The sequence below is a fragment of the Mugil cephalus genome, chromosome 1 (assembly GCF_022458985.1).
Source record: "Mugil cephalus isolate CIBA_MC_2020 chromosome 1, CIBA_Mcephalus_1.1, whole genome shotgun sequence".
NCBI lineage: Eukaryota > Metazoa > Chordata > Actinopteri > Mugiliformes > Mugilidae > Mugil > Mugil cephalus.
The window spans coordinates 4,589,087-4,606,420 of record NC_061770.1 but is presented as its reverse complement, the minus strand read 5'-3'; the positions used below and the strand labels follow the sequence as shown (position 1 = coordinate 4,606,420).

Below are 17,334 nucleotides of genomic sequence, written 5' to 3'. Positions count from 1 at the left end.
ATCATAAGCATACAAACATGGGATTCAAATCAATTACTACATTTCTACAAAAGTACCACTTCATTATTTAGCAACAAAAATCAATCCATGCTACATTCTTGTCATACGTTCCCCAGAATTTCCTGGTTTCAGATTTATAGCGTTATATAAATCTAACCTTTGCAACCTATACTATAGAAATGTTAAAAAGGTGTTGGGTGAGGGGGTTCAAGTGTTAATCGAAAGACACTTAAATGATTACGTTACTTAAACGTAACGCTGTTAAGAGAGAACTGTCTGGGTGTAACCGTAGAAAGAGCACAGCCTGGCATGGTCTTAATCTGTCCACATACCAGCTACCTCCTGATATGGCGTGTGTGTTTGTGTGTCTCAGATCAGCTGAAACCTGATGCAGCCCCCTCACCCCCCAACTCAAATCGGTCCTCCCACTGTGCATCCTCTCTCTCTCGCCCACACAGACACACACATTTCTGCAGATGGCAAGGAAGCTGTGAACTAACCAGCACAGCGGTCGCTGCTTGTGCGACAAAGGGCAATGGAGTGAGAGTTGGAAGAGCAAGGGAGCATGTGAGGAAGAAGAGGACCATGCAGTGAGAGCTGGGACTGGAGAGCGCAGGAAAACGAGACAGACTGCCTTGATACGCTTGGACACGATTTGGTGTCAGTGTCACGGGGGGAGAGCCCACAGGCTGTCACCTTGTTGGACGCAAAACAGTCATCTCTTGAACTGAAATCGATATAACTTTTTGAATTATTGGATGTGACAGTGAACACTACAGAAAAAACACTCACTTGAGCTTTTTTTTTTTTTGTTGCTGACAGTTGAGTGTGTCGTGTATTTCCAGTACTGACACAGACAGTGACACCCTCTGTGGTCTTTAAAAGTCACCAGCTTTATGGAAAACTCGCTCAACTCTTGGACAAACTTGGCTTTAGCTTCCTCCAGGAGTTCTTCTTCTTGTTGCTACAGCTGATGTTGCCTTCTCTGATTCTCAACTACTGCTCTGATTTTTTTTTTTACAAAACTGAAACAGATTGCAAATTAGCTGTATGAGTTACAGAGTCATTGAAACATAAAATTACAGTTTGACTGACTGTAAAGCCCAACAACAGTTGCTGACACTAAAGGTACTGACTGTTGACAACTCTCACTGACCGCCAGCAACGGATGCAGAGAAAGGTAAGTCAAGAAACTGCCCTAATCTTAAATGAATTTATTATTTTTCATAAGTCTGAAGATTACCATATTGTTTTTTATTATTATTATTGCAAGTGTATTTTTTAAAATGGATTTAAGTTAATATACTTGGACATGTTTCATTTCATTACTAACATTACTGGGTTCAAAAGTGGTTTGACAAATAAATGTCATAACATTTAGTCTGACATTTTTTCCCAAATGGATTTTCTTTATAGGACATTCTGTTTCATTTGCACGGAAAGGTTTTTAAAACCTATTCCAGTCAGCCATAACATTATGACCAATAGACCAGCATGACAGGTGAGGTAAATAACATTGACCATCCTCTGACAATTCAAGTGTTCTGCTGGGAAACTTCTGGCCCTGGAATTCATGTGGATGTTACTTAGACATGTATCACCCAGGTTGACCAGGCATCCCCGCCACATAGCAATGACCAAGCAGGATGCAGCCTGACACAAACATAGACACAAAAACATTTTAGGAACAACTCAAAAACATGAAGAACAGCACAAGGTGTTGACCTGACCTCTAAGTTCACTAGATCCCAAACTGATCAAGTATCTGTGGGATGATCCACAGAGGCCCAAACGCCCCCACTAACAATATCCTGTTACCAGACACCACAGGACACCCTCAGAAGACCCAAGTCCATTTTCTGATGAGTCACAACTGACTAAGAGGCACAAGAGAGATCTACACAACATTAGGCGGGCAGTCATAATGTTAACCAAATGTGGATGTTTTAACTCCTTTTAGCTGTTTAACTGTTAAAAATAAGGAAAGTATATCATCCACTTTTGAGCTCGTGATAAAAGGGAACTATCTATAAAAATGGTTGTATTTCCTAGAGCCTGTACTTTGAGACCACATTTATGGCTGCGACCTGAATAGTTTTTAGTACACAGCTAAAAATAACAAAAAAACCTGTCTGTCCAAACCTACATGGAGCTACAGGTGTCTGTAGCTTGTTCGTCTCTTCATCTGGTGCTCCGTTTGATGGTTGTGTTTTGGCTTTTTATCACAGATTTACGTTCAGCTCTGCACATACGGGCACATGTTAAACATGCCTAACAGAGGTTTAAAAGCATCTGTGAATTTTATCATAAGCTCATTTATAACAGCTGGAATCCACTGGTGATATGGTGAAGTATTAAAACGTGTGCTTGGTAACTCTAGACCACATCCCGCGTCTCTGGCTTCAACAGGAGGAGGTGAAGTTCGGTGGAGTGGTCATGTCCCTGTCAGCCGACCTGAGCTGCCTGCAGGGCAGCAGTGGAGCAGAGCATGAGGCGGCGCTGGCAACGCTGGAGAAACAGCTGATCTGTCCGATCTGCCTGGAGATCTTCAACAAACCGGTGGTCATCCTGCCGTGCCAGCACAACCTCTGCAGGAAGTGTGCTAACGAGCTCTACCAGGTCAGTGTGTGTATACACATTCACACCTGCACACACAGTTCTGTATGTGGTATGTGCACAAGCCCCCGCTTTCACCCTGTACGTTTAATACCACATGACAGCAGTGAACATAGTGCACATTCACGTGTGCTTAAAACAAAGCATGCAGATTTGTGTGTGTGCGTTCAGTGGATTATCTGGGGCTAAACTGGGATGTGTGGATGTTTAGCTGGTTTGCTCATGAAGGCTGCATGAAAGTCACCCGATCTTGACCCACATTTGGTGACTTAAATGTGCTCCCAGTGCCACTGAGGGTGACTAAGCGCACCTGAAGTCCCCAAACTGAAAATCTAAATCAGAAGTGGCTGAAATACTTCAGTATTTGAAGTCTATCTCTCTATTTTAATTTACTTCATAGTTTCTCCATTTATCTTGACAGCTGCACTGAAGCAAGTAGTTACTGGGGCATATGGCGAGTTTCTGCAAACAGGTTCTGTAAATATAGTGTTTGCTCACCTACATTTATCTGATAGCTATTACGTGCAAACGTTTCAAACATCTGATAACATGTGAGGACCGTTATACAACAAACAGCCCAAAAAGTTATAAAGAAGTCAAAATACTCAGCTAATGATTTGATCATATTTATTAACTGATATATTAATGCTAAATAAAAGGACTCATTAGAGGCAGTTATTAATTGAGGACCACAAGCGTCATGGATATATTAATAAAACTTTAACTCATTTTACAAAGTAATTCTTTGTTTAATATTTTAATGACCAATTAAGATTTATTAAAAGAAATATGGATGAAATACAGTCGGGTTTATATTGGGAAACTTTGGACCCGGTATTCATGTGGACGATACTTAGACATGTAGCACCCACCTAGACCAGACCAGACACCCCCACCCCATAGCAATGACACTCCTTGATGGCAGCAGACATCCCCAGCAGGATGCAGCCTGACACACACAAAAATGGTTGAACACATGAAGAACAGCACAAGGTGTTGACCTGGCCTCCAAATTCTCTAGATCCCAAACTGGTCAAGTATCTGTGGGATGATCCACAGAGACCCCTCCCCTCAACCCAAAGGCTCATACATTGTGTTTCCAGACCCCTCAGAACACCCTCAGAAGGTCCATGTCCATTCTCTGATGAGTCACAACTGTTTGGGAAGCACAAGGAAGACCTACACAATATTAGGAAGGTTAACCTGAGGAATCAGTTCATGTTCCATCAGATGAACACATTCGTACACCAGTGGTCATAAATCAACGTCATCTTCTTATTTACTGCTGGTGTTCCCCACAGTACATTTGTGAAATGCTTTCATTGCATGAGCTTCATTACCATGAATCAGTTGTTGATGTGCCTAGGTAAATCATATAACAGTGTAGTGGCAGGTGTAGAGTAAACATGATATGACATGACATGACATGTAAGTAAATCTGATCACCTGTGCAGGCTGTGAAGAAATACCATATCAAATATCAAAAGTGTACAAAAACACCACTAATGAAGTAATAACATGTGCACATGATACAACACAACCAAAACAACTTGGAGTCTGTTTCTTAGAACATACATTGGTTCATTTCCTGTTACCTGCACTTTGACGTGTTGTAGTTTCATGGCTGTTGTTTCCCTCTGGATCCACACTGTGAGCCCAGACTCACAGCCTTACAGCATACAAATCTGAAGCTGCTCTCACACAACAGCACACACTTTACATACAGTATGAGTGTGTGTATTTACACGTGAACATGATATGTGGAATGGAAACCTTCTATATGTCGCGCCCACTGTCACGATCATGTTCACGACCTTTGACCCCAAGAGGTCTGCCTGAAAACTACACTCACACTTAAAGTTGGAATGGAAAGATTCATCCATCCATCCTCTTAACCTCCTCCTGGCTGCATGCTGTTTCCTTTCCTTTGTGCACTTTGTTCAAATACAACTGCAGCTCTGCCCACAGCCATCCTCAGCTTTCAATATCAAGCCGTTTAGTTTCAGATTGCTACTATCTTTTCTCTTCTCTGTCCTCTCTGCATCGATAAACCAAGAATTTAATTTAAATTATTTAAAGTTATTATTACTTTGGATGGTGCCAAACTGAAACTGAAACAATTCCAGTCACCTTTGGTTTATTTTGGTTATTTTGGTTTTCTATATATACTTGTTTGATCAACTGGAGTCATGGAGCTTCATCCTTGTCTCGGTCCCTTGTGGAAACTTGTTATCTCACCTATTTTTTTTACCCCACATGGACTTGTAATAAAATAAAATGTATTAATTCTAAGCAGAAAGAAACAATGTAATGGTTACATGTTGATCAGGAGATCAGGTTTTCCTATTGGAACAGAATATCATTCTGACTGAGGTGGATACATGTGACATTTTATCTAGATTATTAGTGGAGTAACAGTGCCCATGAACACTGTGACCCCACTCTTCTGTTTCTGTACAGTAGATATAAATCTGGGGCTAGCGGGATAGTTTAGCTTAGCATAGACAAGACAAACAGCTGTTAATCCTCAGGTTAAACTGCATGTGAGGCCATTTCTTGTGTATCATTGGGTAAAGATATTTATCCTCCTCTGGTTCAAGCCATCTTTTTGTCTCTATATCAGTCCTCCTGCCTCAGTTGTTGTCTCTCCAACAGCCAGAGGCACTGATCCCTCAGTCAGGCCCAGTGGCAGCTGAGGCTTATTTCACTATTTCAGGAAGCTGTACTCCTATAACCTTCCATCAGCTCATCAGTCCTTTTCTTCATTCGTCTGTCTGTGTGTCTGTGTATTTTCCCTGTAACACCCCAACGACATAAATCTTGCTTTCGGTTTCTGTTAATTGTTCATCTCTACATTCATGTGTAGCCTAATGTACTTACCTAATGTATACTTACTGCTAGTTTGTAGTTATGTGACCTCATTCAGATGGTGGCATTTTAAAGAAAGGCATAAACTTCCTCAGCTTCACACACGTTCCATCGCCTTGATCACTATTGTACTATCTACACACACACACACACACACACACACACAGTCACTGACTAGGTAACCTTTATTTCCCCTTCCACTCTAAATGAAGTATAAATAACACAGAAGCCTCTGCTGATAATGTTCTCATGGAGTTAGAGAGAGTCATGAACCTTCAAGATGGTGGCGACCGGAGCCACCACACTGACACAAACTAGCTTTCAAGAAACCTTTGGGTGAAATTACAGAAATGACCTCCTTTATGTACAACCAGTGGTTGTGACATGTTTGCTGAAATTTTCAGAACTGGTGGAAATGAATGTTAATTTAGAGTACTTTAGTTTTGTTCTTCCAATGGCCTTGTCATTTCACTATGCCTTTACATGTCCTGCTTTGACATGTTAGATAGATATAGTTAGATCCCTATATTATTAGCCTCAGTAGTTTTTAGTTCCCTAGCAAGACCTACAGCTGATGTTAAAACTTGAATGGCGAGCTTTATCTGTACATTCTGCCCCATTCTGTAGGAAGCGTTACACTTTAAAAAATTATACTTTTAATTGTCTGATAAGGTCCAAGACTAGATCACCCTCGCTTCGATCTGAGCTGAAGTATGTTGAGCCAGAACAATATTTATTCCACTGACTAAATGAATTAATCGCCTGCTGATGTGGACTGTGTATAAAATTGTCGCTCACATTGACAAATCTTGAGAGAATAATCGAAACCTTGTCCATCCCTGTGTAGCTTTTAAATTGGTGTTATAAATGTTTTAAATATGAAACGTTGTGCTCCACCTTGTCAGCACAAAACTGCAGGTTGATAGTGTTAGAGACTAGTTGGTTATTGTTGAGGAACATTTACTGGATAAATAGTCAGTCAAATTAGTAGCTGTTCTAGTAGTAGCTGTAGTGGCCAGAAAATTACTGCAGCTTTAAGTGGTTGATTTACTTTGCAATCTTGACTTTGATGTAAGGCATACCAGCCATGAGAATAAGGTCAGCAGAGGCTTCTGTGTTATTTATACTTCGTTTAGAGAGTGGGCGGGGAAATAAAGGTTACCCCGTCAGTGCATGCATGTGTGTGTGCATGTGTGTGTGTTTGCTGCCCAGTGAGCTTCAGTGTGCTTGGACAGGAGCAAGCAGGGGATTTTTCCCTGCTTGCAATGTTGTTCTTGCCCAGTAACTTGTCCTTAAGCAGGTCTGACTTCATCCTGGGAGACGTTTGGGAGACTTAACACATTCTTCAGCAGTCACTCTGACTGATTAATAATGCTGCTGCTAATTATTGAAATCCCCGAATGCGGCAAGTGTTAGGTGTTGGCAGGCATGGATGAATGATGAGACAGTTGTTAGAGGCTCGGGTATCCACTTTACTAGTGGTTAAAAGACCCAAAAGAACCAAAAGATATGACTTTAAATGTGTCAGTGTGCATCATCTCATGTTTCTCGATGAATATTGTGTTTCTCCAGGGTCCCCCTTCATGTCTTTGGAATTGTTTTTAATGTCACTGAGGACATTTTGTGTGTTTTTGTGGTTACATTAGTCTCTTTTTGGTTGTTTTACATCTATTCATATTTTTTAAACAGATCCCTGAGACTTTCCAACATTAAATATGAATCCCGACAGGCCTCTGTAGCAACTAAACCACAATCTGAGGCTGTCATTACGCGTTAAGTTCACATTTTCAACCTTTTTAATTGTTACTTCCTGTGTCCAGCCATCGCTGTTCCAGGCCCGGACCACCATGATGGTGAACAGCGGCCGGTTCCGCTGTCCCACCTGCAGGCATGAAGTGGTGCTGGATCGCCACGGCGTCTATGGCCTTCAGAGAAACCTGCTGGTGGAGAACATCATCGACGTCTACAAGCAGGAGGTCAGCAACCAGAGCGCCATGAGGTAAACAGAGACAACAAGGAGGTGCACGTCATATGTAACATATTTTTATATTCACTTATATGTTCCTCTCCAGCCCAGCCCCGCTTCCTCCACCAGCTGCTCAGGTAACATGCTCAGACCATGAGGGTGAAAAGGTGAACATCTACTGTCTCACCTGTCAGGCTCCCACATGCTCGCTGTGCAAAGTGTTCGGGGCTCATCAGTCCTGTCAGGTGGCTCCTCTGACAGACGTGTATCAGCAGCAGAAGGTGCGTTATACAGAAAAACAAAAAAAATAATATTCATTCGTAATGAGATAAGCAGAAGCCCAATGAGTCATTTTTTAACTGATGTTTTTGGTTTTCTGCCCTCAACGCCAACGCTGAAATAACTTCAACTTCATCAATAAATTTTCTTTCTTTTCTCAGGATGAGCTGAGCGAAGCAATCACGTCTCTGGTGGCGTTCAACGACAAAGTCCAGGCTCTGATTGATGAGCTGGAGGAGAGCTGCAGAAACGTGGAGGTTTGTGTGTTTTACGGTCATCCTATAACTATGTTTAAGATCACAATAATGTGTCCAGGTTTTTATTTGATATGTCCAAAAACATCTTCAGTTACATTTTCCAGTGTTGTTCTTTTCATTAGAACAAATATACAGTTACTGATTATATTTAGAGCCAAGTCCTTCCTTCTACTGAGGTAACATTAAAAAGCTCTGGTTGATAAACTATTTACAGAAATGTCAAAAATCCATTTAAAAGTTAATAATATCTTGCAGGTTTGCAGTTAAATACTAGTACAAGTTAAAAACTAGTTACTTATTATATGACTTATTGTTGATTTGTTAATCATTTGCAAATTTTACATGAATTAATTACACCTTATAATCTCTTGATTATAAGATCAGAAATTAATACCAAAGTAACTAAAAATCAGTAAATCTGAACTCATTCTTCTGTTCTTATGTGACACTGTCACTGAATATGTTTGACTTGTTAGCGTATTTCCAGTGTCATACCTACCATCTTTATTTCTCACATTGTGTTCAAACATTCAACATGAGTGAATCGAGTTTTGTGCTCCAATCTTCTCTCCTCCCTCCACAGGAGAACTGTAAGACACAGAAACAGAGCGTGTGTGACAAGTTCAGCCGCATGTTTTCCATCCTGGAGGAGAGACGCACGGTCAGAGTTTATACCTCTTTGATTTCACTCTCAGTCACTGTTCACTGAGCAGCTTTGATGCAAGTAAAATAAACACAGATGGAAGCCACGGTTGTACTAACGCAGCACTACTGACAGTAGAGGCTGCACGAGTAGTGGATATGAACAACGGAATAGTAATAGATGAAATGAATGTTATATGTAACACATATTATGTTTATATCAGTAACACTATCTCTAAAATATGAGTTGGCTTCATCAACATGGCTTCATTATATTTCTTTGGTGTATATTAGGTGATTTTTGTGTCTCTGACATTTGACTGAATATGGTGTTCCTCAAGGAAATATTCTCGGTCCCATTTATCTTCTTTATACATATTCCCTCTCGGCAGACAACAACTGCACATGTTGTACATTTGTTTCTTTGAATGCCCAATGATGGAATGCGTAATGCGTTAACAAAATTAAACAAGCACAAAACAGAGATTTTACGTGTCCAGTCAAAGACAGAATGATAGACTCCTGTATGTGTTTGCTGACCAAACTAATTAAAACTAATTAAAAGATACACGAGTGCTTTAATCTTAAATTTTAATTTAATGCAAACACATACCCTTTCCAGACCTTTGTTTTTGTATGTTACTTTTACCGTACAGTTGTTCTTATTCTTATTCTTAAAGACGATGATGCAGCAAATCAACTCTGAGGAGGAAGAGAAGACAGGCCACGCCCAGTCGCTGGTGCTTTGCTATGGAGACAGTGTGGAAGCCAACAGGAAGCTGATGGAGAGTGCAACGGGCAGCATGGAGGAGCCAGACATGGCTGCTTTTGTTCAAGTGTGTTCAGTGTCCAGTCCAAAGAATGCTTTGAATCCTTTTATTTTTTATTTTTATGGTTTGTTTGATGGTTCTATGTTTTTGCACCTTAAGATAAATCAAACTTGTTTAACTATCCTTTCAGAATTCAAGAGATCTGGTCGCAAAGTAAGTAAACAAATGTTAACATTCTTTGATTAAATGTAACATCTTTTTTCTCAGTAATCTGTTTCAATTGGATCATGCGGCTTCTGCCTCCTGTTCTGTTCCCATTTCTTTACATCATCTTTCCCCCCATTCTCCTATCTATCTGTCCTCTCTTTTCTCAGAGTGATCACAGCGTCCACCTCTGGTCCATCTGAGACTCTAAAACCAGGTTATGAGAGTCTGAGTCACTACAGCTTCAACTTCGGCAGACAGGAGAAAGCTCTGAAGTGCATAGACTTCCTCAAAGGTCTGAAGACAAAATCTATTTTCTTGCACTGGGAGAGAATTAAATTTAATTTTAAATTTACAAAAACAACTCTGTAAAGGCTATTTACACCTGCAGCAGCATCAAATACCTCTCTGTGAAAAGCATCGTGTTATTTTGTTTGGATGGATTACAAACTAAATAACATGAACTGTCATGGGGTGTTTTTTATGGGTTGGAGTCCAGTTATTAATTAGGAGATCGCTGCAGCAGATGAAGCATCCAGTGCATACAATACAATACAATTGAAAGGTTTCTTTTTCAAGAAAAACCCATCGCTTGGAAAAACACAATGTTTGTGTCAGAGAGGGAAGAACATTCAAAAGTTTAAATGTCATGTAAAGCACATTGCAAACACATATTCAGTATTGTCTTGTTTTATCAGTTGTGGAGGATGTTCCTGAAGAACTAGAGGTGGATCCTCCAAAGCAACGCACAGAGGAACCCACAGAGGAACCCACAGAGGAACCCATAGAGGAACCCATAGAGGAACCCAAAGAACCTTTGGTCGAGAACATGCAAGCAAAACAGTGTCAGGAAACCTCAGTCCAGGACATGGAAGCTGTTAGACCAGGGAAAGTGTTGATTCCCGTGCTGATATCCCCACCACTGGAACCATTACCAGCACCAGCGGTGATTCCATCAGCTCCAGCCCTGATGAGGGACGCTGAGGAACCTGCAGAGGAATTTACACAGCAGGAGACTGAAAACTTAGACTCAAATGATGTGAGATCCGGTCAGATTAAAGAGGAGAAGAAGGAAGCAGAGGAATTTGAAGCGCCGGCTCCAGTTAAAGAGGGGAATGTATGTGAACAGCAGGAGGGCATGAGCACACAACAGGTACAGTACCACATCTACACCTTTTAATGTGAATGAGAACTAAATTAGAGTGAACTCAATATTTAGAGAACCCAAGATATTTTGAAAAGCATTGTTCACTTGTAAGTGATAATTAGGTGGAAGTTGTTAAATGTGTGAAGGTGAACTTGACGAAAACAGATTTTCTTTCAGTGCTAAGCCTCATCATCAGTCTCTCCAACGTTCCTCTGTTTCTTTAGAGAACTGCTGAGCCCATTAACTACAATGTGCAACAATGTTTGTTTTATATCCTTGTAACATTTATTGATTTGCAGCCTTCTGAGCACTTTGGTCTCAGCTTCAACAAGTCTGATCTGAGAATGAAAGTTAATCAACATTAATCAACTGTGTAGACAATCAAAAGAGGAGAACCCGCAAATAACAACGGATACAAACACAACATCAATGAAGCTAAATGAAGGTTCAGATATTTCTGTGTTCTTGAACGCATCATCAGTTTTCAGAACATCCAGTCTGCTGCTGAGTCAGTTAACCAGCCTAAGAAAACACAATTATAGGCTGCACCAGTAAGACACATAAGAAGTATGTTTGCAAGATATTACAACAACACAGCAAATATTCAAATTTTCTCTGACATACTTTTAAGCGTCACTCTGAAAAGATACCAGTCCACGACATAACAATGTTCTCCCTGTCTCATGGCGAGTTTTTGCTATTTGATTGGATTGAACTCAAATTATAAATTAAAAGTAAATCAAATTAACTGTGCAAGACAGACTGTATGCTTTCTAGTAGTTAATGGGCTTCTGTGTGGCCTTTTAACTCTCTTCCTTCACATATTAGTGTGAAGGAGAAGAGGCCGAAAGACAAGACGTGGAAGGAGTGCAGCTGAAGGAGGGAATCGATGGTGTCTTTTACCCCAGCTGGTACAAACCTGGTAACTGGAGCAGGTTCAGCTCTGTCCTGCCTGTTCTGGAAGAAACCCCGATGAACGTTTATGATGCAGAGCAGATAAAGTGCTCACCACAGCCGACCGCGGATTCTCTAATTGAGACGAAACCAGAGGGTGAGGCTCAGGATACGGTCCTGCCCACATCTGAACCACAAATTCAGCTACAGCCTCAACAGATTCAACTCTCTCAGTTTCTGTCTGGTCGGGATCCGTCTGAACCTCCTCAGGGACCTGAGCTCTTCCTCCACTTGCAGCCGCATCAACTCCCTCTTTGTACTCGGCTTAATGCTAAGCCTTACTTACCACTCTCTCATCCACCTCAGCTCTCAGAAAGCCTATCCCAGCCTCTTTTTGTTGAATCATCACCTCAGCCTCAGAAGGTGCCAGGCAACGCTTTCACATCTGTAGCACCACGTGTGCAAATAACTCAGCAGACAGCAGGAGGTGCTGGTATAACTGAGGAAGAGAATGAGGAGGTGGAAGAGGAGGAGGAGATGCAGGGCTGGGTGTGTCTGCCCAGAGCTGCAGGTAAAGGGTTCAGCCTGGTGGAGGAATGTTTTGATGTTGGAGAAGACAGTTTTTCTGAAAGTAATAAATGCACTTCGTCCATTGCACCAGAGCTTCATCAGCTTCACAGAGGTTTTCCAGAAACGGATAACCATGGACTCAGTGAAGCAGACAAGGAAGAGCAAGACAAAGATATTACAGCTCTTAAAGGGACATCAGAGGTCAAAGAAAGATGGCTTAGAATGACCGAATGTGGAGCTGAGACAATGGAAAAGGGAAGTGTAGAGCTGGAAAAAGATCTGTGCGGATTACACCAGGATGCTCTGGACGTGAGGGAGGAAATCACTGAAGTGACACATTGCAGCTTGGATGGAGATGATGGTGTGAAGAGTGGGAATGACGTGATGCTGAGAGATCCGGTGTTCAAGGCTGGTATGTCAGAGTCCACAGAAAACAAACATGAGGGTGAAGAGAGCAGCACAAAGCCTGATGTCTTTAATCCCAATGAAACTGAAGAGAAAACAATCTCCCCTGTCTCTCTCCAGGTCAGTGTCATGTGGTTTTGCCGCCATCATCATCATCATCATCTTCACCACCATCACCAGTCTCTTGCACTCTACACCCAGCTGTTGACGTGGCTACACTTCCGCGCTATCTTCTTCTTCTCTTCTCTTCTTGGTTATTGCTGCTCATGATTCACCGAGTCACTTCTGCAGCTTGGCGGCTTCATCATTTTTATTTATTTATTTATTTTTTCACTTTGGGAAAATGTGGAGGAAATAGAAAGGAGGAAGCAGAGAAAACTATTATCCATTATCTAAAGCTAGCAAATATGATTTATCTGACCTTGATATAATTACATCCAGCACCACTTTAGTTGGCTTTCATACACAGGGCTGGACGAAGATAAAGCAACACTAATCAATAGTGTGATCATTTGAAAAAAGCTAGCTTATTGGCTAAGAATCATTTAACTCTTCAATTTACTACAATTTTGGTTCATTCTCATGTAGAAACTTCAGTGTGTGCAGATTTCTTAATAGGTTCTAGCATTAAAAAAACTATTTCCATGTGGAAGGTAACTAACTAGCTGTGAATTTTTATCAGCTAAAAATCCAGACACTATCTAAGGAGGAGGAGACCAAAAACAGAGCTAAAAGAGAGCGATTTATATGCTTACATCATCAAGATGGACACAAATGATAACATGGCTATAAGATACGATAAGATAATAATAACAAATTATTTAGCGTACAGTGGGTTACAGCAGTGTACAGTTTAAAGGGCTGTGCACTCAAAAGATAAAAAGATAAACGTAAAAAATAAATAAATGTGTATGTGGTGTACACTGAGCAGGGATATTGAAGCAGTCGTCAGCTAAAGGAGCTGCCCAGTGCTGTTATAGCACCATTGGAGAGGATGGGACCAGTTTTCCATCAGGCATGATGAACCACTGATCACCCACCACCTCCACAGGCTCTAGAGGGCAGCCGAGAACAGAGGCGGCCTTCTACACCAGTTTATTCGGTCTCTTTTTGTCTGCTACTGAGGTACTGCTGGTCGAGAAGACCTCTCCATAGAAGATGGCTGATACCACCACAACGTCACACCTCAAAGGAGACATCTAGCTACCTAACCTTAGATGTGTAAATTGGCAGCTGCTACATGTAAATGATAGCCTGTTTCCCCCGCCCAGTAGGGACTAAAAATATATTATATCACGGTTAACGCTACATTGTGAAACTTTTGTATCCCTCGTCAGTTTGCAATGAGAAAGAGCCACACAATGCTAAGTTTCTTATTTATAGCATCAGAAACTCTTCTTAAACCATTTCTAGATTCTTTGTTATACTTCCCAAAGGAAAAAGGATAACCTTGGTTATGTTCACAACTCCTCTTTGTTCACCATGCTGCTAGGTACAAGTCTGTCTCAATCCCTGTTTCTCCCCTCTTCAGTTTTTGCAGTCATTGCTAGTTGATGTAAACCAGTTCTACAGCGAGAAGTGTCTCCACAGACACCACATTTAAATGGAACTACAGAGATTTATCTTCACTGATTACCTTATCAGGACTGTATAATCTTCTGAGGAGCTGAAACGTATAAACTTTAGATGAATGCGTCTAAAAGGGAGTGAAGTAGAAGTATAAACTTCTACCCAAGTGTAACTTTAAGTAACCGTCAAACCAGATGAGTTTAACTTCCTCTTTCCTTCCAGAATTCCCCAAAGTCTTCCATGTTGGCCTTTTTTCTGTGCAGCATAATTTCTTCATCTTGCTCCTTCATCTCAAACATTTTCATTCTTTTTCTCGTTGCACCCTCCTTTCCCTCTTCCGTCTCCCTCCTACCTTCCTCCTGCCATTTCCCTCACCCACCTCTCCCTCTCTCTCTTTCTCTGTCCATCCCTCCATCTCTCTCCAGGCTGTCACTCTGCTCTTCTACCTGTTGGCCTTCCTGGTCATCCTGCAGAGGGTTTGGGTTTACTTCGGCTGCTTCATTTGCACATAACCCCAGCCAGAGACACACCCATCATCACTGCTGCCCAGCTCAGGTATATGCACCTGCTGGCTCCACCTGAAAGCGCTGTGGAATGCTTCTATTTTAGAGAACAAATGCATTTTCAAGCTTGGAAAGCTTGGAAGAGTATATATCTAAATGTAGGTGTCCAGAATTTTCACTGACCGCTATCACAAATGTCATTCCTTCCTTACAGATTCACTTTAATCCTCACAGATACAAGGAAGCAAACTTGTTAAAGCAAAAAGAAGGGAAATGTTTCATTATCAATCCAAATAAAAACTGAAAATAACATTTTCATCCTTCAGTTTATTCTTGCCTCTGCTGACACCCCGTGGCAGAACCTTTTAATTACAGTTCCTTTCTGAGCAAGTCATTAGACTTTTTACATTTTAAATACAATAAAACTAACCAACTAAATATACTGATTGCCTATATAAACCTTGACCTGACAACCTTTATAAAAGTTAATTTTAGGATAGAAATATATTTTTTAATATAATTTTGATGCTTGTCATGGCACCTTTATAGTTTGCATGGCCATGTAACATTCATGAATATGCATTTAAGTGTCACCTTTGTCTAAAGCTTTTTACACTGTTGCATGAAGATCCTCTGCAATAAATAAATTATAGTAGACACAGTTCACTCTTTTTGTCTGCATTGTGCTCACTGAAAACAGAAAGCTATTCACTGAGGATTAGTCTTGGTACATTGACTCTTGCTGTGTTATACAGTCAGACTGAGAGACAATTTAGCAACAATGGAACACTCTAACTTTGTAAACATAAATAAGAAAATAATCACTCAGGTAAGGAGGGAAATCAGCTGTTGTCTTCCATTTTTTTGTTTGTTTTCAGACAACTAGATAAAGTACATTTTCTGTATTTAATAGGCACATCCACTTACAGTCAAACAGTTTTTTGATCAACACTCAGTCAGCGTCAACATTCACAAATCTTTCGTCTCTGCTACAGATGGAGACTGAGACAAGGAGCCCTGCTGACCCCAGTCGCCCCTTCTCCTCCGCCCCTTCCTCGTCCTCATTCACCCTCAGCGAGGCTTCACGTCGGCCCAGTTTCTGCTTCTCCTGGTTAAACCCCCTCCACAAGAAGAAGTAGAAGAAAGGCCGATGCGACTGGAGACAGGGTTTTGGCCTGAAGATAAAGACAGATGCACTTTACTTCAGAGTCAGTTTCAGCATCACATTGATCTGGGATGTGTGTGTGTTCAGTTTTTTTTTTTTTTTTCCTTGTGTTTTATGGTGAAACACAAAATATCCATCAAATTATGGAGACAGAACATAAACTGAACTGCCCCGATCCAAGTCAAGTCCTGTTACTCTCTTGTTTTGAATCTCTTTGGGTATAATTTCAGAGCACGCGTGTAGCACTTTACACCAGGTGTCTTTATGAGGAATGAATTTGAAGTGTGTAACTATAGCTGGAATAGTGGAAGAATCAGCAGAAGTGGAATTATTGTAGAACTTGAAATAGTAGTTATTGGCAACAACTGTATCAGTTGCAGAAGAAGGGCAAAAAAGTTCTAGATTAAAAGAAAAAGAAGTGCTAGTCCTGAGAACGTATTTACTGTTTTCTTTTTCTCCAATTAACAGTTGTGGATGAACCATTTTAGAGCAAAATCTGATTATTTTGAAAACAAAGCGTGGAATTCATCACATAAAGAGTCACTGTTGTGTCTTTCTTTTAAACTTTATCCACCATCCAAACAAAGGATTTAAGTCAGAGGTCTGAAAAGCTGCTTCTCAAGTGAAGCATTAGATGAAACTGACATAAGAAGAATTGGAGGAGTGAGTACAGCTCAGTCAAGTCACTGCAGAATAACAGATGAGAAATTATTCAAACTTTGCAGGAAGTTCTGTACTGGAGACATGTTTCGAGTGGATTCATTGTAATTTTTTGAACATCACCTTGGATTCCTCCATTGTGACAATAATTGTTTTTAAGCCAGCGTTCACCGCAGCAGTGTTTTGTGTGCATTTTTGAATAATGAGTAGTTCATGGTGTCTGTGCATTGATGAGCACTGATTTGGATTCGTTTGACACATTTCTAAATGAGATAAATGCGATCTTGCTACTCCTCGTGGCCCCTTATATTTGTGTGGCTGTAGCGGAATTTGCCCGCGATTTTATAAACGCATTGTTCAATTAAAAATGTAACACAAATGATATCTCAACCCAAAATATTTCAGCGGCTCCTCTGTGACGTCATTTGTCCACGCCGGAAAAGAAAGTCGAAAAATCTGTGGTTGAAAGGACGGAGGCGACGGAGGCGACAGAGGGACACCACTTCCTGGTTGAAGGACACGCCTTTAAAATAAAAGCACAAAGAAGACTCATTCGTTATTGAGTATACTGGAAACTCAGTGGAAATAAATCATTGAAAAGCTACTAAACTGAATATCAAATTAATAGTGAGTGAAACATACACAATCATAATGGCATTAAAGGTGCATAAGTGAACTATATTTGTTTGCTACACTCATTTGCAACAAAAATATGTTATGATTAAATGTGTGTCTTGTGCCACAAGTTATTGACATACAGGAAGCAAATGGTTTCGGTTCAGGCACCCAGGTGCTTTCCTGTAAAACTGTAAGACAAAA

At 40.8% G+C, this 17,334-nt stretch overlaps 1 protein-coding gene across 3 annotated transcripts; it reads left to right on the top strand.

Annotated features, from left to right (window-relative positions):
* The first annotated feature begins 459 nt into the window (after positions 1-459).
* On the top strand, positions 460-17,119 carry trim101 (tripartite motif containing 101). 3 transcript variants are annotated; one of them, XM_047572893.1, is made up of 12 exons: positions 460-1,180; positions 2,410-2,619; positions 7,305-7,483; positions 7,557-7,731; positions 7,891-7,986; positions 8,570-8,647; positions 9,309-9,464; positions 9,589-9,611; positions 9,773-9,897; positions 10,301-10,755; positions 14,613-14,742; positions 15,686-17,119. In XM_047572893.1, exons 1-11 carry the CDS (start codon positions 1,169-1,171, stop codon positions 14,697-14,699), a joined length of 1,596 nt encoding a protein of 531 aa, XP_047428849.1. In that variant the 5' UTR covers positions 460-1,168; the 3' UTR covers positions 14,700-14,742; positions 15,686-17,119. The 3 variants fall into 3 exon arrangements, with proteins under 3 accessions (XP_047428849.1, XP_047428832.1, XP_047428841.1); XM_047572876.1 differs by lacking the exons at positions 14,613-14,742; positions 15,686-17,119 and adding an exon at positions 12,739-14,606; XM_047572885.1 differs by lacking the exons at positions 14,613-14,742; positions 15,686-17,119 and adding an exon at positions 12,739-14,606 and having other exon boundaries at positions 2,381-2,619.
* Positions 17,120-17,334: the final 215 nt, after the last annotated feature.

Excerpts from the sequence above, each read along its gene's own strand:
- trim101 (XM_047572876.1), top strand. Across the intron at positions 7,484-7,556 it reads AGCAACCAGAGCGCCATGAG|CCCAGCCCCGCTTCCTCCAC; the intron begins GTAAACAGAGAC and ends GTTCCTCTCCAG. Across the intron at positions 9,898-10,300 it reads GTGCATAGACTTCCTCAAAG|TTGTGGAGGATGTTCCTGAA; the intron begins GTCTGAAGACAA and ends TTGTTTTATCAG.